The sequence below is a fragment of the Bos grunniens genome, chromosome 5, assembly GCF_055505025.1.
Source record: "Bos grunniens cultivar Pamir isolate PY7600 chromosome 5, Bosgru_T2T1.0, whole genome shotgun sequence".
Lineage (NCBI taxonomy): Eukaryota > Metazoa > Chordata > Mammalia > Artiodactyla > Bovidae > Bos > Bos grunniens.
The window spans coordinates 72,852,697-72,875,476 of record NC_141169.1 but is presented as its reverse complement, the minus strand read 5'-3'; the positions used below and the strand labels follow the sequence as shown (position 1 = coordinate 72,875,476).

At 47.4% G+C, this 22,780-nt stretch overlaps 1 protein-coding gene across 6 annotated transcripts in view; it reads left to right on the top strand.

The window, feature by feature from the left end:
* Positions 1 to 22,780, top strand: part of LARGE1 (LARGE xylosyl- and glucuronyltransferase 1) — a 611,943-nt gene that overhangs the window by 553,327 nt on the left and 35,836 nt on the right. For all 6 annotated transcript variants that reach the window (XM_086401204.1, XM_086401203.1, XM_086401201.1 and 3 more), the window contains 2 exons: positions 1,233 to 1,388; positions 16,727 to 16,890. In XM_086401204.1, the coding sequence (XP_086257330.1) occupies positions 1,233 to 1,388; positions 16,727 to 16,890 (320 nt within the window). The remainder of the gene's footprint in view (positions 1 to 1,232; positions 1,389 to 16,726; positions 16,891 to 22,780) is intronic.

The window sequence follows — 22,780 nt, the reverse complement described above, 5'->3', positions numbered from 1 at the left end:
TTTTAATGTCTGGCCCGGGACCTCCTTCTGCCCCGATTGGGCATATCTCAAGAGAGTCTCCCCTCTTTCACCCTTCAAGCCCCAGCTTGTGGCAAGGGCTAAGTCTCCTTCTAAGAGATGCTTCTCTGACCTTCCAGAGATGCCATTTCTTCTTGATCTTCCCTCCATGATTGCCTTCTACTAGCTGTCTGGGGACCCATCTCCCCAGCAGGTCACAGATGGGCACTGCCAACAGGGGCCTCTGCCATCTCCCAACTTTGTGTAATGTAGGCACCTAATAGTCAGAACCTGCATGTACTGAGCACTCATCCTACGCCAGGCAGTACTTCCATGCTTTACATGTATTAATGAGTTGATTTTTCCCAGCAGCTCTGGGAGACAGTGCATCCGTCAGTCCTGGCTGGAGGCAAAAACCATACCAATTATTTGAACAGAGAATTTAATCTTTAAAAATGATAACTAGATGTAAAGAGTTCACTTGGTAACTATAAAAGCAAAAATAGAAAATTGCAAGAAGCAGTTCCCTCCCCTGGAGCTGAAGGAACAGAGGGAAGAGGTGGAAATTAGTCCAGCTCGGGCCTGGAAGCCACACTCTGAGGTGGGGTCTGCAGGCAACTCCTGAGCCAGCAGCACCCGGCAGGGACAAAGGACCATGAAGCGGGGGCTGAGTTTTGGAAAAACTGCAGAGTGGGTTTAGCTGCTGCTGAAGGAAGGAAGTGCCACAGCTGGTATGGAGAAAGGACATAGGGACAGGAAGCAAAAGGAACGGGCAAGTCTTTCTTTCTCCCCCTCCTGACTGTCTCCCTCTCATGAATAGGAAGTGGCTGGCAGAGCAGAAGTAGAGTTTGCAGAGCCCTGGCTTCAGCATCACAAAACAGGTTTGGAGCTGAGAGGCAAAAGCTTAAAAGACTGATCTCAGCTGGAGCTGTCACTATTCAGTTTCACAGATGAGGAAACTGAGGCACAGAGAGATTCAGCAATCTGCCCAAGATTAAACCACTACCTAGAGCAGAGCCAGGATTTGACTCCAGGCAGTCTGGCTTCAGCACCCTGGTTCTTAACCTCTGGACCATAAATGCTGAATGGTGAATGGATGGATGAATGAATGGGCAGGTGGGTGGATGGATGGATGGATGGATGGGAAGGCCCCAAGATAGTGCTTAGACCAGTGCCCAGCCATGCTTCCCACAAGCACAGGTCCTCCTGGCCTGACTATCTTTGTTGCCCACCAGGTCATTCACTGGAACTCCCCCAAGAAGCTGCGGGTGAAGAACAAGCACGTGGAGTTTTTCCGCAACCTCTACCTGACCTTCCTGGAGTATGATGGGAACCTCCTGCGACGGGAGTTGTTTGGCTGCCCCAGTGAGGCTGACGTCAACAGTGAAAACGTGAGTGGCCCCAGGGCTTGGCCATGCAGGCAGGGGGGGCTCTCTGCTGGTCTGCCAAGGACTGCCAGTGCTTGGCTCTGTGCCAGGCTCAGGGCAAGCCCAGGAGGAACCAGGCGCCATCCCCCCCTTGGAGTGGGGAACAGGGCGGTGGAGCGGGGGTGGGGACACATCAGTAGGTCACTTCCACGCTCATCTCTGTGGATGCAGAGGGGATACGCATGCCCAGACCAGGTGAAGTCAGAAGGGAGCTACCAAGCAGAGGGATCAGTGTGAGAAAAAACTCAGTGAAACAACAAGCAAAGGGTCTCTGCACACCTGGGGACTCTGAGGGCTTTGTGGACAAGACACCCACATAGGAGACCCAGGATTCAGGGTCAGTACATAGGGTGGCACAAAATATCTTCATAGCTAGATCACAGACATAGCTGGCATCTACTTTATTATCCTGTTTCTTCACTGTTTATAATTTCTTTGTATATCTTATTTGATGCTCATAGAAACCTTTTTTTTCCCCCCAATTAGAGTTGAAGACATTTTAGACACAGAGAGGTTTTGCAGTTTGCTCATTGTCCCACAGCACGTACAAGCAAAGTTGAGACTGATTTGAAGCTGTGAGGAGCAGGTTGTGGGGAAGCAGCTTACTATAGTGGAAAAGGCAGGGTGTGTGGGGTCAGCTTGGCCTGGTTGGGCTTTAATCCCTTCTGATTTCCACTTCTGTGATCTCAGGCAAGTTACTCAATCTCTCTGTGCTTCAGTTTCCTCATCTGTCACATAGAGATAAAAACTGTCACAGGGCTATTCTGAGACTGAGACTATGTGTAATCCATCTCTGTCAGCATCTGCACTGCGTTGCTGCTATTGTTGAGTTGCTATGTCGTGTCCAACTCTTTGTGACCCCATGGACTGCAGCACGCCAGGCTTCCCTATCCTTCACCATCTCCAGGAATTTGCTCAAACTCATGTCCATTGAGTCCTTGATGCCATCCAACCATCTCATCCTCTGTCATCCCCTTCTCCTCCTGCCTTCAATCTTTGCCCTATGTTAGATGCTTGATAAATATTTGCTCCCTGTCCTTTCCTTGACCCTTAGTATTAAACACATGAGTAACTGGTTCATTCAGTCAGTCAACAAACATTTATTGAAGGCCTTATTCTGAGCACTGAGGATTCATTCACAGGACAATGATCCCTGCTCTCATGGTGCTGATATTAATATTTTAGTAGGGAAGACACAATGACTAGACGAGCTATCAGGAAAAATTATCAGCCAGTGGCACGTGTTACATAATGACATATGAAGTCAAGGAGGACTTCTGAGGAGGTGACATTTTATCTGAGACTCAAATTCAAGAAAGAGACAGCTGTGGAAGAGCACAGGATCAGGGGAATACAAGTCAGAGTCACACAAGGGGGCGGCACCTCCTCACACCTGTCAGGAAGGCTGGTAACAAAAGATAATAAGAGTTGGCAAAGACGCAGAGAGGTTGAAACCTTGTCCACTGTCGGTAGAATGTAAAATGGTGTAGCTGCTATGGAAAACAGTATGGAGGGTCCTCAAATAATCATAATAATAGTAGAACTGTCATATAATCCAGCAGTCCTACTTCTGGGCATATGCCCTAAAGTGAATTGAAATCAGGTTCCTGGAGCAGTATCTTCATTTCCATGTTCAGTGTAGCAGTATTCTTAATAACCAAGCTATGGAAGTAACCTAAGTATCCATTGACAGGTGAATGGATAAGGAAAAGGCAGGATGTACATACACAATGAATATTGTTCCACTTTAAAAATAAGGCCAGTCTTATCATCTGTGACAACATGGATGAACCTGGAAGACATTGTACTAATGAAATGACTCAGTCACAGAAGGACAAATACTGCACAAGTTCTCAATATGAGGCTTCTGAACTAGTTCCACGTATTGATGCTGACAACAGAATGGTGTCTACCAGGAGCTGGGGAGAGGGAGTCATGAGGAGTTGATGTTCAGGGGCTATAAAGGTGCAGTTAGTTCCAGAGATGCCCTCTACAAATATATTTAAGAGTGTAGACTTCACGTTAAGTGATCTTACCACATACACACACACACACACACACACACACACACACACACACACACACACAAAGGAAAAACCAAGAAAGTTTTGGAGGCGATGGTTATCTTTAATACCTTAAACGTGGTCATAGTAGCATGGGTACATAAATATAGCCAGACTCACTAGATTGTTTTAATTATGTGTCATTTTTTGTATACCAGCTATACTTCAGTAAGCCTTCCCTGATGGCTCAGTGGGTAAAGAATCCACCTGCAATGCAGGAGACACAGGAGATGTGGGTTTGATCCCTGGGTCGGAAAGATACCCTGGATGAGGAAGGAGCAGCCCACTTCAGTATTCTTGCCTGGAAAACCCCATGGACAGGAGCCTGGCAGGCTATAGTTCAAAGGTCACAAAGAGTCAGACACGACTGAGTGACTAAACATACACATACTGCAGTAAAGGCTGGAAAGGGGAAAAGAACAGCAAAGGAAGCGTATTCCAGGTGGATGAAGGTGCTGGCACGGATGTCCTGAGGCCGGGCAGGTTTGCTGTGAGGACCGGAAGGATGGACCGTTTGCCCAGGGGCTGATAGGAAAGGTGGAGAGCAGGAGATGCCGAGCAGCGGGGAAGCAGGAGGCAGGCTGGAAGGATGCTAGAAGTGTTGTTTGTATTCTTGGATGTCAGGAGGATTCTTTTAGGCTCTAGTGCAGGTGGGGGCGGGGGGTGGGGCAGAGCAGGAAGCTCTGCCAGCATACACCTACCTGGCCCTTTATCAGGATGACCAGTAGCACGGCCACTCTTGCTCTCTGTCACTTACCCCCAGGTCACAGCATCATCCCCTCAATCTCCAGCCTTTCTCTAGTCACCCTCCATGCCTTCCTCAGCCTCTGCCCTTCTTTTCCACTCACCAGAGAGGAAACAAACCCATTAAGCTCTTGACCTCCATCTCAGACTCTGGGACACCCTTAGAGGTCTCCACAGACACTGTGTTATTCTGGGTTTTCCTTCCGTTCTTTTCACTCAAGTCAGAATTTGTTATCATCATCAATATTTGAGTGCCCATTCAGCACTTTTCCCCCAAACATTAAATATAAACTGTTCTCCTGCTCCCTTTTTTTTTTTTCTTTCCTCCATGGAAGAGGCTCAAATACAAAGCCTTGCAGGGTGATGTCATCCATTAATCTCTGTAGGGGTGAGTTCCCGTGGTGTGCCGCTCAATGCCTTACGAAGTGGAACTGCCTTTAACAGTGACTCACCAGCCCTTCCTACACCAGTCTCCCCTGGTGGATCATCAGAGGGGAGAAATCTTCTGTGGTCCTTCTTGGAATCTGTGGCTGCATTTACTTGGTGAATAAGCACTTATGAGAGCTGGCCACCTGCCAGGTGCCATGCAGGGCACCACGGTTGAAATTAGAGGCTGCTCCAGGCCCTGGAGATGGAGCTCACCATGTGACAGTGTCAGAGATGGTGAGAGGACAGTCTGCCTGGGGGCGGGGAGAGCGGCCTTCTCTAAGGCTCACCCCACCTGTCCCCCCCAAAACTCTCCCCTTGACACTGAGCCTACACCCACCACCTTTGTGTTCCTTCCAGCATCCCAGGCTCCCCCACCCTCCTCAGGGCCTTTGCACTTGCTTCTCAATTCCTGGCACACCCGGCCTGTCCCAGCCTCAGGTAATCCTTTACCTCACTCTCTGTGAGGTGCCCTATTTTCTTTTCATGGGCACATACATGCTGTCCACAATTACTGTATTCATGTCATTTTTTCCCTATTTTTCCCCCAAGTATAAGACTGTTAGACACTCTACGTGTACCATTCACCCCTAGCAGAGCAGCAAGCACATAATGAACACTCAAATATTTACAAAAAGAGCAGAATGAAGGACCAGACCTGAAGAGCCAAGTAGAGAGTTCGCAAAGGACATGCTGGTGCTTTCTCTACTGGAGCAGAGGCGAATCGGGAGAAGGGCAGAGAATGAAGCTGACCCTTGCGGGGCCTTGGCTATGCTTGGGCATTTAAATTGAATCCTGTTGACCATGAAGAGTCCCCAGAGGGCTTCAAACATGGTCAGGTTTACATTTGAGAAAAGTTTCTCTGGGTGGAGAATAGAATGGAAGGGTCTAGACTAGAAGCAGGGAGCCTAGGTAGAGGCCATTGCTGCATCCCAGGCAAAAAAGGTGGCAGTGGGGCTCTGAGCAGAGGCAGTGGCAGTGGGGACAAAGACAGCTGGAGTGTTTTCTGGGTACTGAGAACAGGGGAGCAAGTGCAGCCAGTACCCATAAACCGAGGCGGCAGGTCCCTGGGCCCTGTTGCAGTCAGCTGCCTTCGGCCCGGCCAGCCCAAAGTGAGAGGGGCTAGAGCAGGAGTCTGTAACATACAGCCTGGAAACACATCTCTGCACCCCTGGTCCCTTGCCGCTTGCCCAGTGTTATTTGCAAACACTGCCAGAGGGAAAGGGTAAGACCTTGGATCTGGCCCAAAGCCGACTGCTCTCAGTTCTGGGAAGAGGTCATTGGAGCCGTGAGAAGCGTACTGATAGTGGTCCTCCTAAAGAGAGGAAGTCAGGGACCTCTCCATTGGACTGCGGATCCCAGGTGGGAAAGGGCTCCAGTGGCAGGCGCCAAGTCTCAAGACACGTTCATCCACTCGGCAGATAGTCATTCAAATAGTCATCAGCCACAGGGCCAGTGATCTGGGGCAGCAGTGCAGATTGAAGCCCGACTCTCACAGTGCTTGTCTGTTGAGGGGTGCGGACAGGCAGGAGGTTGTCATCAGTGTGAGAAGTGCCGGGACAGGGTGGTGCTTTGAGAGCGCACAAGAAGAGGAGAGAAGGTGCGTCAGGGAAGACTTCCTGGAAGAGGTGGGATTCAAGGGATGACTAAGGAGGAGTGAGAAGGTGTGGAGGGAGCAGCATGGTCAGTAGGGACCAGAGGGGAACAGGAGCATGGCACTCTGCCTCTAGCAAAGCCAGCATGCACACAGGGCACTGCGCAAGTTCATTTTGTGTCATTATTGTTCCTTCATGGAGAAGGCGATGATGATAAGCTTCCTGGTCATTCCAGGCTGCTCATTCAGTAGACACAGGAACCTTGGAGAGGTCACATGGATGCTCTGAGCCTCGGGTTCATCCTCTGATAAGTAACTGCAGGCAGTGATGCCTTTGTCATAGTGTCTCACAGATAATTTATGTTAAATCACCAAAAATAGGGCTTAGGACCCAGAACACAATATTCATTGAGATGGGGTTTTTTACAAACCACCTGCCTGATCATAATCTGTTGTTATACAAATGGGTATGGGATCTTTAAGATTTTTTTTTCCTAGGAAGGCCTAGTAGAGAGATGGACCTATATCTCTGTGTATAAAGCATGAGTGGGGACTGTCACATTTGCTCTGGTTCAAACAATCCCAGGTAGATTTCCCTGCAATTAAGAGAATTTGGGTAGGAAGGAAGAGGCCATTTGGTTGGTCTCAGTGCCAGAAAGAAAGAGGGAAAGAGAAAGGAAAAAGGAGAAGTAGGAGGGAAGGAGCATAAATTCAGGAAGTTGGGGATTCAGCCCTTCAGTAAGCAGCAGACCCCATCTTCCAGCCTCTGAGGTACTTGATCCAAAGCAAGACGATTTTGTTTGGAAGAGTTCAGGCTCCTCGTGTGGTGTAGAATGACAGTAGCTAATGGGACACAGTCACTCCTGTGTAGTTTGTCTGGGCATCTCTTCCTGGAACCAGTAAATTAATCTGTGTAATACAATAAGCATTCACTTGGCCTTAGTTACTATAATTTGATTGAAGTCGCAATGAAGGCTAGAATTTTATATATTAGCATTTCTCTCCCCTTTCCTCAGCAACCCAGCCCCTCAAGCATAGCCAAGAAACCCTGGGACTCCTCAGAACACAGCTGGATAATCATGGATATTCTCCACCCCCTAATCCATGCAAAAATCCTTCTACAGCATCCCTAACAGGCTCGCATCTGGCTTCTGCTGGGATCTTCCCAAAGACAGGGAGCCCACCATCTCCAACAGCTTACTGCACTGTTAGAAGGCTCCAGATGCTAACCCATTCTTCCTCATGTTGAGTTGAAATCCCCGCTTCTGGAAATAATCCATTAATCTGAGTGCTGTCCTTTGGAGCAGTGAAAAATAAGGACACCCCCTGTGGTCCCCAACAACGGGGCAGATAGTGTCGCTTCCATACAATGTGTTATCCAGAAACATGTAACTTTCCCCCAGGCACTGTATTTATAGCAGGCTGCTTTTATCATCAAGAGTGCCCTGCTCCACCTCAGGGATTTTTTTTCAGATAAAAGAAACTCACCTTTTTAAATGCAAGGCCATTAAAATATACATTGTTATAGATGTTTTATACTTTCCAATTTGGATGGGAAGTACATGCCCTTCCTCAGTAACCAAAGTGTACCAAACTCAATTTACAATTTGCAGTGACTAAGGTTGCACTGAGTGGGCTGAAGGGGCAGGAATTGGCCAGAGGAGGGAAGATGCTGTTTATCCTGGCAGGAAATGGCCTCGGACTGTTTGCTGCTTATTCTGCAGATTTCATTCTGACAGCTGTCACTTTCAGTTCATCAGCTTCAGAATAGCCCTTTCTGGACTCACCACCCTGTGCATCCTTCCTCTAGCAGCCAAAAAAAAAAAAACGGGAATCCAATAGTCCAAGTCCAATGGTAAAATAATTATCTACTGTCATGTTAGAAGTTAAATTATGAAACATAACATCTAAGGCGTGGGAAAAAAAACAAGACCGGACATCACTGAGTTTTCACATTTATATGTAATTGTAAGTCAGTAGACAGTGTCAGCAAACAGAGTTTTCTTTCATTTCTTTCTTTATTTTGGCTTTGCTGGGGCTTCACTGCTGCTTGGACTTTCCTCTGGTTGCCCTGAGCAGGGGCTACTCTCTAGTTGCGGTGTGCAGGCTTCTCATTGCAATGGCTTTTCTTGTTGTGGAGCTCAGGCTCTAGGCCATGCGGGCTTCAGTAGTTGTGGCACATGGGCTCTGTAATTTCGGCTCCCGGGCTCTAGAGTACGGGCTCAATAGTTGTACACAGGCTTAGTTGCTCCATGGCACGTGGGATCTTCCCTGACTGGGGATCAAACCTGTGTCTCCTGCATTAGCAGGCAGATTCTTTACTACTGAGCCACTAGGGAAGCCCCCAGCTTAGAACTTTCTTATCCCATGCCCACAGCAGACATCACTAATTGATGACCTCACTCAGCCATCTGGGGTCAGCCCCAGACTCAGAATCCTCCCCAAGACAGCACGCCAGTGAACCAGTAACAGTTTCCCAGTGATGACACGAGATGCCGAAGCCTACTGGGGCATCCACGCCCTATGCCTTAGTCACTGTGTTCTCTCCTGCCTTGGAAGTGCTCTCTGTGCTGCTCAAAGAGCTTTCTCTGTTTCTTCTGGCCTTTGACAATTAGAGATTTCCTGCAGAGAAAGTAAAGAGGAAATGCAACTTTCTTCTTCACCACAATCAAGGGAGGGAGGCATTAACAAGTCACATTTCACAGAGAAGAAAGCTCAGAGATGAGTTACATGCTCAAAGTCAAGCAGCTCCTACATGGTGGGGCCGTTATTGGAAACCAGGTTGCCTGACTTTGAAGCCATGCTTCTCAAGTGAATGTAGATCCCTATTTAAAATTAACAGAAGATGGACTGCCCTGGTGGTCCAGTGGTTAAGACTCCGTGCTTCCACTGCAGAAGACATGGGTTCAATCCCTGTTTGGGGAAGTTCCGCATGCCATATGACATGGCCAAAAAAATATATTGTTGTTGTTTAGTCACGAAGTCATGTCAGACTCTTGCAGCCCCGTGGACTGCCAGGCTCCTCTGCTCATAGAATTTCCCAGGCAAGAATACTGTAGTGGGCTGGTTGCCCTTTCCTTCTCCAGGGGATCTTTCTGACTCAGGGATCAAACCTGCAACTCCTGCTTGGCAGGCAGGTTTTTTACCACCTAGCCTCCAGGGAAGCCCCAGAAAGACATACATAATTAACATAAGAGGAACTACAAGTCATTCAGTGATTCTCCTAGCACCTTTTAGTGTGTATCATTTTTCTTACTCTTTTATGAGCCTGCAAGGTGGTTATTATTAGCATTACTTTTTAGAGGAGGAAAAGGAGGCTCAGAGAATGGAATTCAGAGGATAGGTTGGCAGCAGCTCTGGAACTGGTGTCAAGCTGAGTGGTCATTTTTCAACGACTGAAAACACTCCCCAATCTAAAGTTGTCATACCTTCCCCAACCCCTGCTCCCCATCTCCCAGAGCTCTTGCTTCTCATTTTCTCTGCAGCTCTTATCACCAATCAATGATTATATTCTGGACTTATTTATTTTTTTGGTTATATCTCTCCAACTAGAATGTAAGCTCGGGGATCGCGGGGCTGTTTATCTTTCATTCATCAGTATATCTTTATGCCTGTAAAAGACTGCCTGGTATGTGCTCGATAAATTTTGTCAAACAAATTAACTATTACAAGTCCTTGTCTTAAAGTATTTGTGGTGCTCTGGAAGGATCCCTGTACTTAAAAATCAGAAAACCTGGCCCTAGGACTAGATCTGCACCTTCAAATGTAACTCTTGCCTCCCATGAGCTTCAGTTTTCTCACTTATAAAATGGTCAATAAATAAACCGAGCCCAGGCTGGGATGAGGGCTCAGGGGGGTAAGGTGTGAGCAGGGCTGCAGGGTGCAGGAGGTCTCGTTACTAGTGTTGACCAGAAATCTCATTCTGGACACCTTCCCATCCAGCTGCTCTGAGATCTCTGCCTCATCGCTGAAATGAGGGCTTCCAAGTTCAATGCCCTCGTGCTACAAGGGTGATGGGCTGCCTGCAGGGTCACATACCCAGATGCTGAGCTCACTAAGAAGGAAAGAAAACGGCAACACCATGGTTTAATGAGAAGTTAAAAATAAGACACATATAAACAGATCCTACAAACCCTTTACAGCATCACTGCACGGCAGTTCCAGGGAACAGATGGCTCTGTAGAAACAGCTGTATCCCCGAGAAACCCCAGAGAAACCCCGGAGTGCATCATTGCTCTCACATGCGAGCCGCGTGTCACCAGCTCCTTCATCACGCAGTGGGCAGAGGAACCCAGAGTGGATGGCACTCAGAGTCCCATGACAGGTTGCTCAAGGCTGGCCTCCAGTGACCCTCCTTGGCATGTTAAATCTCAGAGCTGAAGCATCTCAGTGTTTGCCTGGGTGGCCAGGAGAGGGGATGAAGAAGGAGCCCAGGGTCCAGAGACTCACAGGGCCACGGGCACACACCCCTCCTTCACACCCCTAGTCTCTGATCTATCCAAACATCATCTGTCCAAACCTGCCAAGTGCTTGACTCTCCCACATCTTTGTCACAGACCTCTGCCTACTTTTACTTTGGCCCTAACTGGCTCCTTGCATGAAACATAAGAGGAAAGCTCTGAAGCAACATTGCCTCGTGTAAAATGGTAGGAATACTCCCTATGGGATTTCAGGCCACTCAAACTCTGTGCCTCAGTTTTCTCATCTGTAAAATGGGAATCAGGTAGCACTGTTCCTACCTGGTAGGCTTGATGAGGGCTAAATACAGAAAGATAAGTCAGGAGCTTAGGTCAGTGTAGCACATAGCACACCACCACCCTTCCCTCCCCAGCTCCCTGTCATTTTATTTGTATTATGAATACACAGTTTTTACAGTCGCTAACTCACTTCTTTATTCCCCCAACCAGACGGTATAAGCAATTTAAATGCAGACACTTGGGTTCATTCCACATTCCTAGCATGGGGCTTGGCATAAAATAAGGGCCTATTAATTGTGTGGGATGTTCACGTTAATACTGATACCTGGGAGGTAGCAGACCATGACATTTTCTTCTTTATTTTCTCAGAGCCTCGATCAGTGCTGGGCAGACGTCTCTGAACCTTCACTGAATGGTCCTGAGCCCATGCCTCTCCCTTCCCATGAAAGAATGAAAGTGGCCCATGGTTTGGTTTCCTTGGAAGACAGTGTTTTGGGTTCCTGGAACTTTGATCATTACTATACACAGCAGGCAACCAGTGAACTGGTAATCTTTTTCTGCCTGCCCATGTGGTTTAATAAAATTTAACTGCTTCATGGAAACCACAGGGAAGAACCATGAATGAGGTTCCAAGAGATGTGTTAGGGCCCCAGCTCTTCTGAGCACATCCCTGGTGCCTCAGTTTCCTCATCCGTCAACTGAGGGCAAGAGGGTAGCCCTCCTGGTCTCATACACTTACTGGGAGGGACAGATGAAGAAATGGATATCAAGGCTGCTGAAAGCGAAAGGTGCTGAAAGTGTAAAGCAACACTCCTGAGTGTTATTTTATCCCGATGTTTCTACCCATTGTCCTAAGGCATCAGAAGGACACGTGTCACGAAAAGGGGTGGCCTTAGAGACTTCTGAATTGGTCTGCTGTACTGTCTTCATCACGTACTCAAAGAGTTCAAGTAAGCATGTTAGTTAAGGGAACACAACTACTTATAAAATGGGCTTGGCAGGCTGGAAGTTTATGACTCACACAAAGTCCAAGTGGGTGTTCCTAATTGGCAGGTGGCTCTTCTCCATGTTCAGGGTCCAGACTCCTTCCATCTTGTGGCTCTGCCCTCCACGGAGCATCCTCCACTAGGCGCTCTTGCTTTTGCATGAGACAGTCTTAAAAATGGAGCCTGTAGTAGCCAGAATCTACCCACGTTCTACTGACCTGAACTTGGCCACTTCTCTCAGCCTGAGCACCAAAGATCTCTGTCACCAAGGGGGACACATGATTCAGAACTCTACAGTCACTGAACCATCTAGCATTAGACCCAGAGGTTGATGAACAAGGCATTGCAGTGACTTTATTACGTACAAGAACTTGGAGGAAATACCGCTAGTTGTGAATCTCAGCTGCTCTGTTCATTTACTGTGACCTTGACTAAATGGCCAAACCTTTCAGATGATGATCATCTTCGTCTGTAAAACAGGACTGCTGGTGGTCCCTGACCCATGTGAGTATTAATGAGGAAGTGCCTGCAGTGCTCTCAGCACTCACCTGGCCTGGTGAGCACATGATCCTTGCAACCCAAAGTCTTTGTCCTGCTCTCGAGAGAAGTGACTTGCTCCAGGTCACATAGCAAATGAGGGTCAGAGAAGTCAGGCCTCATTGCCCACTGATCCCCATAATCTCTCCATGTAGTTTTTCCTGACTTTGAGCAGAAGTTCAGAGGCCAGAGCCCCAGGACACAGTTCCTATCCCTCTAGAGTCCGTAGGCATGACAGCCATCATCTCTGGCAGCTCAGGGGTCAGTCTAGGCCACTGTCCTTAAGGATGGGAAGAAATAAATGCAAATGGCTTAAAGGCCATTTTCCTTTGAGTCCAAATTTCCCTGTGCCTCAGCTGGCTGCCCAAAGAAGCAATTTAGCAAATGCATTTAATCTCAGGAGGGATCTGTCTTTTGTTTCTGCAACTTGCTGGTTGGGAAACCCCCTGCTCCCCGCATGACTGGAGTGTGGAGTGGGGGTAGCATTCAGACCTGTTAACAAAAGCCACACCACCGTTGCCCTCCAGCTCAGCATCTCCCTGGAGATATTACCTGGATGTGAAGGAGACAGGTTTCAAGCTGCTGGAGTCTTCTCCTTGGGATCAGCCTGAAATCCCATCAGCCATGCAGTCAGCAGTGAGCAGTTCTAGATTAGAATTTGAAAAGGAACATAATGCAATCATAATATTTCTGAGGTGTGTGTAGCACTCTACAGTTTACAAAGCACTTGTACATGCATTAGCTCATTTGAGAAAATTGCAGGGAATTACTTAAGTACAAAAAGTATAACAAGGCCAATAAAATTCATCTGTGAATCCTCCACTCAGAAAAGAGCTTGGTTAACATTGCAGTGGATTCCCTTTGGTCTGTTTCCGCCTGGTCTGTCTCTTTGCTGTGTTGTGATCATACTGCAAATGCATTTTTGTGGCCTGCTTTGTTCACACTGCATGGTATCTTCCACCAGCACATCTGACCTTCACATCCATCCCCCAGGAGAGAAGTAATTGTGTCGTGAGATGTCCCTGGTGTGAAAGGTCTGAGGGCTGGATTCACAGTCCAGACTGCTGCTCTCTAGCTGTAATTGGCAGGTGACAGACACTTTCTGGGCTTCATTCAGTTTCCTCCTTTGTAAAACAGAGATCTGTGCTGAAAACAAAGCAGTGTGTCTGATTTAGCACTGCACCTGGCACACCGGAGGTGCTCAGTCCACATTAGGACAGAGGTGCGAAGCACCATGTTGATAATTAATATTAAAACTCAAGAAAGGCATTGGTTGGTACAGAGTCCCAGACTCTAATGTATGTCTAATGTCATATCCGCTGGGCTCTCCACAGCCCGCTGTGTGGCTGGTAAACAACACTGTTATAGATCCTAGCCTTTAAGCATTGTGATGGTTAAGGGTGACCTTGGGAAGTGGCTGCCACTGAACCACATTGGTTCCATGCGGTTCCTAGATGGAGGCTACTTATCCCCCAGGACTGCTGGTAGACCCTCTTAGAAAGTGACTCTAGAAGCACTTTCATTGGCCACTGTTCCCTTTCTTAACATGCTATGAGTGGCTGTGAGTATATCCACTAGAGGCTTGCTGGGCATACAAGAATCAGGGAGGAGTCCTGTAGGCCAGGAGACATTGAACTTAATCCTGCAGTCAGAAGGGGTCACCTGGCTCCTAGGGCCTTAGGCGGAGGGAGAATTCTAGTTTCCAGCCTTATATCAGTTAGCTCCCCTGTTGGCATAGGGGGAACTTTCAAATAGGCAAGGACATCAAATTGGTCTTGAGAAGCTGAGGAATATCCCTGACTGCATCCTTTCTAAAGGTTAAAAATGTTCAAGATAGCTGAGCATATCTCAAAAATCACTGGATCACAACTGATTACCCAAGTGGCCTTTGGGAATGTATGGGAGCATTTGGAGTTATACTCAGTCATCTGGAGAATGCTACGATCATTTATTGGGCTGGGGCCCAGGAGGCTAGCAGCCCTGTGTTGTGTGGGACAGACTCGTGTGATGAAAGTGACACTATCTGTCGTCTAGTGCTCAAAACCCGTAAAACCTCAGTGGTGTACAGAGAGAAGCGTGAACAGTGAGAAGTGCTCGTAGAGGCAGCTGACCTTCGCCAGGCTTACTCGCGTGATGGGCAGCCGGGGAGACTCCACTCTGTGCCATCTGTCTCACCTCCCAGCAGGCCAGTCCAGGCACTTTCCCAAGAAGCATGCACTTCCTCTTGAACCTGATCCCTCACGGTTGGGACATCACTGCTTCCCCTCCATTCTGTTTGCCAAAGCAAGTCACAGGTCCAGCCAAGGAGGTTCAAGGATTGGGGAAATAATCTTTGCCTCTCTAGTAGGCAGCACCAAGAGTCACATGACAAAGGGCAAGGATATGGGGCAGGGGAAGTGAAGAAATCGGACCATTTAACGCAGTCAGCTGTTAGAGTACACATCTTGAGAAATAATATCATAGTTTAACCCAGCGGTTCCCAACCTTTTTGGCACCAGGGACTGGTTTTGTGGAAGACAATTTTGGACTGAGCTGGGGTGGGGCGGCGGTTTCAGGATGGGTCACACATTACATTCACTGTGTACTTTATTTCTAGTAGTATTATATTGTGATAGATAATGAAACAATTACACAGCTCACCATACCATAGCATCAGGGGGAGCCTTGGGCTTGTTTTCCTGCAACTAGATAGTCCCATTTGGAGGTGATGGGAGAGTGATGGGTGCCGCTGTAAATATAAATGAAGCTTTGGTTGCTCGCCAACCGCTCTACCCTCACTGTGCAGCCTGGTTCCTAACAGGCCACAGACCAATACTGGTCCAGGGCTTGGGGACCCCTGGTTTAACCTATCAAGGCAATGGTCTTAACTGATAGAAATCATATGAAAGTCATATGAAGCCGTAGAAGTCATATGAAGGTCATAGAGAAGTGAGTGAATGTATTTTTTTATTGATTACCACACTGTTGGTTTGGAGATTTTAAAAAAATATTTATATATATACACCTTCTTGGAAAAATGTTCTATTGTATTCAGCTATTAATCTTAATAACTCTAGCCATGTAAACTTTCATCCATATTCAACTATGTATCATCATATAATGGACAAGGCTCATGTAACAGAAAAAATATTGGAAATAACCATGTGAACTTTGGCAAATTGTTTTCTTTCAATAAATTTTATTGAAATACGATTTGCATATATGCTAAATCCCCCCATTCTAAGTGTACATGTATTTTCACAAATGTGTGCTCCCATATTACCATCACCCTGATTGCGACATAAAACATCCCCATCACCCAAAGAGCTTCTCTCCTGTCTCTTCCCAGCCCTTTCATTCTGCTACCGCATATCCACTGGTCTGATTTCCAGTGGATATCGAAGTTTTCATATCCAGTGGATATGAACTTTTCTATTGAAGTTCATTAAAAAACTGGAGTCTCCCCAGCTCCCCAGCTTTTTCATTGCAATTCTTCACCTGTAGAACAGGTATAGTCACCTCTGCCTGGGAGGGATACTGTGTACCGAACATCTGTGTATCAGCAGATCTGGAAACCTGCAGATCTGCATGTGTTTATGTTGGATGCTAAGTTCCTCCTTTCCTGTTAGTGGGACAGCTCACTCTTTCACTAGCTGGTTAGGAAGGAGGATGGAAGAGCTAAGTGAAGGAGTCCTACTGGCAGATTAATGAAGTAAAGGATCTCAGAGTACCAGAATAGGAGAAAGAGAGAAAAGCAGGAACTGAGACTGATTGAACTTGGATGAAATTAAAGGAGGAGATTTTTTATTTATGGGATTGCTTTTCCTTTCCAGTACATGGTATAGAGTTTTAAGTCTGTAGCTCTAGGGAGAGAAAAGCATCAGGTCACACAAAGGTACTGTTCAGTTTGGTTTTCATTACTCTGTTCTTTGACAGTTACCACCTGTTGTTTGAAATTGTTGTGCTGGGTCATCAAAGAAAATGTTTTTTGTTTTGTATAAGGAGTTGTGGTTGCTTATCCACTTGTCAGTGCTGCCAGCATCACTCTCAGCTCAGAGGGTCTCATTCCTCAGATGATGAGGCAGCTGCCCTCTATCATCACCTCTTTGAAATCAGATTATATTGCAGAAGAACATGAAGACAGGATCCTGTCCTTCTCTGACTGGCCGATCAACAAGGTCCAGTGGATAAGAAACTCAGGGAAGGACAGGGCACAACAGGCCAACCCCCTTGGGGATTTCCTTCTTGTTCCCAAGCCTTCTTTCCTATCTTTCAGCTCCAGAAGCAGCTCTCAGAACTGGACGAGGATGACTTGTGTTATGAGTTCCGGAGAGAGCGGTTCACCGTCCACCGAACCCACCTGTACTTCCTGCACTATGAGTATGAGCCCGCTTCAGACAACACAGACGTCACCCTGGTGGCTCAGCTCTCCATGGACAGGTAGGCAGATGGACCCCACTGCCCACACAGTCTCCTCACAGCTGCCCTTCACCTGGAGAAGGCAGAAATGGCCCCACCAGCTTGGAACATGGAAGCCTGCTAACACAGGGCCTAGTCTTATCCCTTCTCCAGCACTGAAAACCAAGGGCTCCTGTATGTTGATGATGCTGGTTGTTTTTGAGGATGGAGGAAGAACTGATTCTAAAAAAACAGAGTTCTAGTCAAATTACCTCAAGGAAAAGGGGAGGTGTGTTATAAGGAAACACCTGGACTGGACCCACAGTTGATGTTGGAAAGCAACTGCTACTTCTTTTCTTACACATGTATTGATGCAGGGATCATTCTTAGAGCCTTTATCAGGAAGTACTGCTGTGGTCCCTACCCTCATGTGGCTTACAGTCTATTGCACTGATTCTCAGCCTTAATTGGGGACAAATCAAATTACCAAAGGAGCTTTAGAAAAGAAAATTCATGGTCCGGCTCCATTGCAAACTAGTTCAGTAAGCATCTTTGTGAAGACCTTGCATCATTTTAGGTTTGCCGTGTGCATCCAGTATTGCTAATATAGGGCTAGTAAATAGTTAAGTCAAACAATTAACATTGTGATAAGTGCTTTGAAGGAACAGTGATCGATATTAACAGTGTCAAGTGAGGGACCTTCTTTAGGTGGTATGATCAGCGGGAGGTCTTTCAAAGGAGGGGACATTTCTGCAGAGACTTGAGGATAAGAAAAGAAGTCAAGCATAGTGGGGGAGTGTGAAAGTATTAGTTGCTCAGTCATGTCTGACTCTTTGTGACCCCATGGACTGTAGCCTGCCAGGCTCCTCTGTCCATGGAATTCTTCAGGCAAGGATACTGAAGTAGGTAGCCATTCCCTTCTCCAGGATATCATCCCAACTAGGGATAGAACCTGAGTTTCCTGCATGGCAGGCAGATTCTTTACTGTGTGAGCCACCAGGGAAGCATATGCGTTGCCAAAAAAAAAAAGAAAAAGTTTTCCAGGCATTTAAAATAGCAAGTGCAAAGGCCCTGTGGTTGGAAGAGCCTTGTGTGTTCAGATACCCTGATAGAAGACCAGTGTGGCTGAAGCATCACTTGAGAGGGACTTGAGATGGAAGCTGCATGAGGTTAAGATTATAAACATTCGAAACTCATAAAATATTTGGGTTTTTTTCTAAACGTGATGGGAATTTATTGTAGACATTTACACAGAGTTTTTGCTTTGGTTTATGTTTTTGAAAACATCTCTGGCTGCCAGGAGGTGAGTGGATTTAAAGCCTTTCAGGGTTATGCAGTTTTTCTATTTCTGGCCACCCTGTGTGCTTCCTGCCCACCTCTGCTAGCCAGCTTCCTCTCCAGTTGACACATGGTGTGCAAATGGCTGCCCTGGCCCCAGCTTTCTCCATGTCATTCCCTCTTGACTCCCATAGTTAGGAAGGGAGTTTGATGGCCTTATTCTGTCTTTGAGCCACTTTGGAGATGCCTGTGGATATGATTTCATGGGGTGGTTTTAGGAGGAAATAAGTTCATGCCTTTAAAGTGCTGAGGACAGTACCTGGCACACTTAGTAAGTGTTCAATAAATGTCACTTATGATTAGTCACGAGTGATTGGAGAATGAGCAAAATGAAGAAACAAGCACTGGGGCACAAAATGGTTCACAGACAGTAAGCAGCCTGAGAGTCCCAGAGAATGAGGGGGGACCTGGCCTCCGGAGGTATCCGGGAATGATGCATATTGACAGTAGCTGTGGAGGCGGTGAGTCCCACTGCTTCTTAGCAAATGACAGCTCGTGTAATTAAATCGCTTCATGGCTAGTGTCCTGGAGATTCAGACTCCAGAACACCTGTGCAGAACTTGCTGGCCATCGTTCAGTTGCTAAGTTGTGTCCGATTCTTTGCAATCCCATGGATTGCAGCACACCAGGCTTCCCTGTCCTTCACTATCTCCCAGAGTTTGCTTAAACTCATGTCCATTGAGTTGGGGATATTCTCTAACCATTTCACCCTCTGCCACCCTTTTATCCTTTTGACTTCAGTCTTTTCAAGCATCAGGGTCTTTTCCAATGAATCGGCTCTTTGCATCAGGTGGCCAAAGTATTGGAGCTGCAGCATCACCCCTTCCAATGAATATTCAGGGTTGATTTCCTTTAAGATTGACTGGTATGATCTCCTTACAGTCCAAGGGACTCTCAAGAGTCTTCTCCAGCACCACAATTTGAAGGCATCAGTTCTTCAGTGCTCAGCCTTCTTTATGGTCCAACTCTCACATCTGTACATGACTACTGGAAAAATCATAGCTTTGACTATACAGACCTTTGTCGACAAAGTGATGTCTCTGCTTTTTAGTATGCTATCTGGGTTTGTCATGGCTTTCCAAGGAGCAGGGATCTTTTAATTTCATGGTTGCTGTCACTGTCCACAGTGATTTCACAACAGATAACAACAAAGACCAAAGGGACGAAAAGGACAAGTACAGAGGTTCTGGCACCCACGAGGTCCTTGTCCTGCTGTGTCCTCTCAGGAAAGGTCTTTCCCTTCTCTTAACCCCAGTTTTCTCATCCCCAAAATTCACGTGATCTCTCAGCAGACACTATGTAAGCATCTATTACTGTGTTGTAGCCAACTCTTGTGGGGCTGGGACTATATAAGACCCTATTCCGCCCTCACAGAATATGTAGTGAACTCAGGACTCAGATCATGTATTTGTTCTCTGTTGTGGTTTAATCAGTCACCACAGATCTTGCAGCTTTAGAAACACATTTTTTCCTTTCTGACTGTGTCATGGATCAGAAGTCTGGATACATGTTAGCAGGTTCTCTGCTTGGGGTCTCAGGCCTGAACTCCAGGTGTTGACTAGACTGTAGCCTTACCTGGGAGTCAGGGTGCACTTCTAAGCTCATTCAGGTTTTGGCAGAACTCAGCTCTAGGACCAAGGTCCCCATTTCCTTGCTGGCTGTTAGTTGGGATCCTTCTGGGCTCCTAGAGGTCACCCTTGGGTCTTAGCTGTGTGGAGCAGCTTACTTCTTCGAAGCCAGTAGGAGAATCTCCCCAGTCTGTTATGTGACATGATCACAGCCGTACTAGTCTATCATATAGAATAGTACCAGCTTCTGCTCACACTCGAGGGAGGGGTGATCCAGGACCATACACCAGGAGCTGGGGCAAGAGTCTTGGGGCCAACTGAGAATTCAGGCTGCCACAGACAGGGAACAGGTTTGACAACAGACAGGTGCTATGAGAACCCATGGGAGGAGCCCCTGTCCTGGCTGGGGCAGAGAATGGAAGAAATGGCGAATATCCCCAAGAGGGGTTCTGCCTACATTGAGCTGGAGGCTGAATGGACTGACAGTAGAAGGCTTATAGGGAGAGAAGGAGCCCCCTGCAAGGAAGGAGAGGACACCAGGCCCGCTGGGATGCACAGTTAGGGCTTAAGTGCTAGGGTGAGGAAGGAGAGAGCAAATGATGTCAGCCAGGTAGGCAGGGCTTGGGGAAACCAGGGTAGGTGGCCAGCCCTTCCAGCTCAAACCTGCCAGGCTGCCAGTGAGGCTGCATGAGGGACTGACCTAGACCCATGTCCCAAGTCACCCCTACCCTTCCTTACCAGCCTGGTTGCACACGCCCTCTCCCACCAAGCACAACAGCAGGTCACCCACCAGAACAGTCCACTCTTTGTGTTTATTTTTCCTTCTTCTCTGTGCCATTTAAAATGAAGACAAAACCTAATCCTTGATCCTTGTGCTGAATGATGGTCAGGCTTGGTCTTCTGTTCTCCAAGCAGCATAAGTATATCTCAGTCCCCCCAGAGGAGGCACATGAAGCTCAGAATCTATGATCTGCCCAGGTGAGTGAGTTCCAAGCGATTCCAGTTTCCCATCTTTCAGAGCATCCTGGTTTTCCTTGGTCACATTCATACCTTCTATTTGTATATTCAGTTTATCGCCAAGATATTCTCCATCAAGATCAGTAGCCAATGGCCACCTGTGAACTCAGGAGAAAAATGTGAGACTCTCTGGGGAAGCCCTGGGACATAATGATGTTCATTTAGTGCTTGCTGGATCCAGAGACTCTGACCACAGCTTCTGCACAGGGTAGGTATTTAGGAAAGGGAAAATGAAGTAGGGGGATAAAGGAGAGGAAGACTTGGGTTCAAAGTCAAGTTGCACTACAGACTAACCATATGAATTTAGACAGTTTATTTAGGCTGTTTGAGCCTCACTCTACTTACCTATACCCCACTCCAGTACTCTTGCCTGCAAAATCCCATGGACGGAGGAGCCTGGTAGGCTGCAGTCCATGGGGTCGCTAAGAGTCAGACACGACTGAGCGATTTCACTTTCACTTTTCACTTTCATGCATTGAGAAGGAAATGGCAACCCACTCCAGTGTTCTTGCTTGGAGAATCCCAGGGACAGGGAAGCCTGGCGGGCTGCCGTCTATGGGGTCGCACAGAGTCGGACACAACTGAAGCGACTTAGCAGCTTAGCAGCAGCAGCTACTTACCTATGAAGTGACAATAATACCGTCAAGCTCATAGGTTACCATCTATGCTTTATAAAGTAAGAGACTGGAAAGTGCCCAGTGATTAGCAAATGTGCCACAAACACTAGTACAGTTCTCTCAATGGTTTTTACCTTTATGCTGGCTATGGCATTTGCAACCTGGGATTCACAATTAGAAGGAAAAGACTTAAGAGGTGGTCTAGTGGTTAAGAATCTGCACTTCCACTGCAGGGGGCACCAGTTCAATCCCTGGTTGGGGAACTAAGATCCTCCATACATCTAAGTGCCCCCCCCCCGCAAAAAAAAGGAAAAAAATTAAATTATTAACAACCCAAATCCATCCTTATGTATATACTTGTTATCAACGAAACACAGATAGAACAGAGCCCCTCCTTCTGTGGCTAGCCCTGAGCATCCTCCCGGCCTGGGCTGCAGGAGACCTGACACCTACCCTCACCACCCCCTTAAAGACAGGCCAGGCACCTCTCACATCAGCTGCAAATACCAACCACAGATGCCTTCCCTTCAAAGCACATGCATCCCCCAGCATGGCAGACATGTGATCCCCCCTAACGCATTGTGACAAGGACTGCCATCCAGACAATACCTCAGAGAACTCAAGGAATTCTACACCCAAGCAAGAGACACTTAGCGGGACATAATCAGAAATTATAAAGCAGTAGCACACAAGCTGATGAAGACGGCGGAAATGCCTCCTTCCACTCCATCCCACACATCCAATTACGATGCAGCGGGCTGACTGGTGCCTCTTGGATTGATTTTTAATTGAAGAAACATTTTGGGTATGTTTGTAAACCTTTGAGTCAGAAGTAGGCCCTACGTGAGTGCCACAACAAATTAGGGGAGCCGGCATGCGGGCTCCTGTGCCCAGCTCCCTCTGGAATTCCATTCAGAAAGAATGAATGTCGCCTGCTGCAGTGATGGACCCGGCAGGGCTGCTGCTTGCCCGGCCACTCACTCTGGAGGGTGATCGAAAGGACAGAGGGAGCTGGCCTGATTACAGCATCCCTGCCACCTGGCCAGGAGACGCTTGTCTTCCCTGCTTCTTGAATGAAGCCTTTGAAGTGCCATCTGCAGTTCCAGGGACTCATGTGGCTGATGGGCCTGCTCTTTGTTTTCTGCAAGTGAGGGAAAGAGAACATGAACTGAGCTAACGGGGTCCCATTCTTAGGTCCCATCGCAGCACAGCATCTCTTGGGACTTTGTTAGAGCGCAGATACATGGATCTCACCCCAGATCTGCCCAACAGGGATCTCTGCAGTGGGGCCCAGGAATCTGTGTTGTAATAAGCCTCCCAGGTGACCCTGAGCCTGCTGAAGCTTGGAAAGCATCATTCTAGAGAGTGAAAAGTACTTTCACCATGTGACAG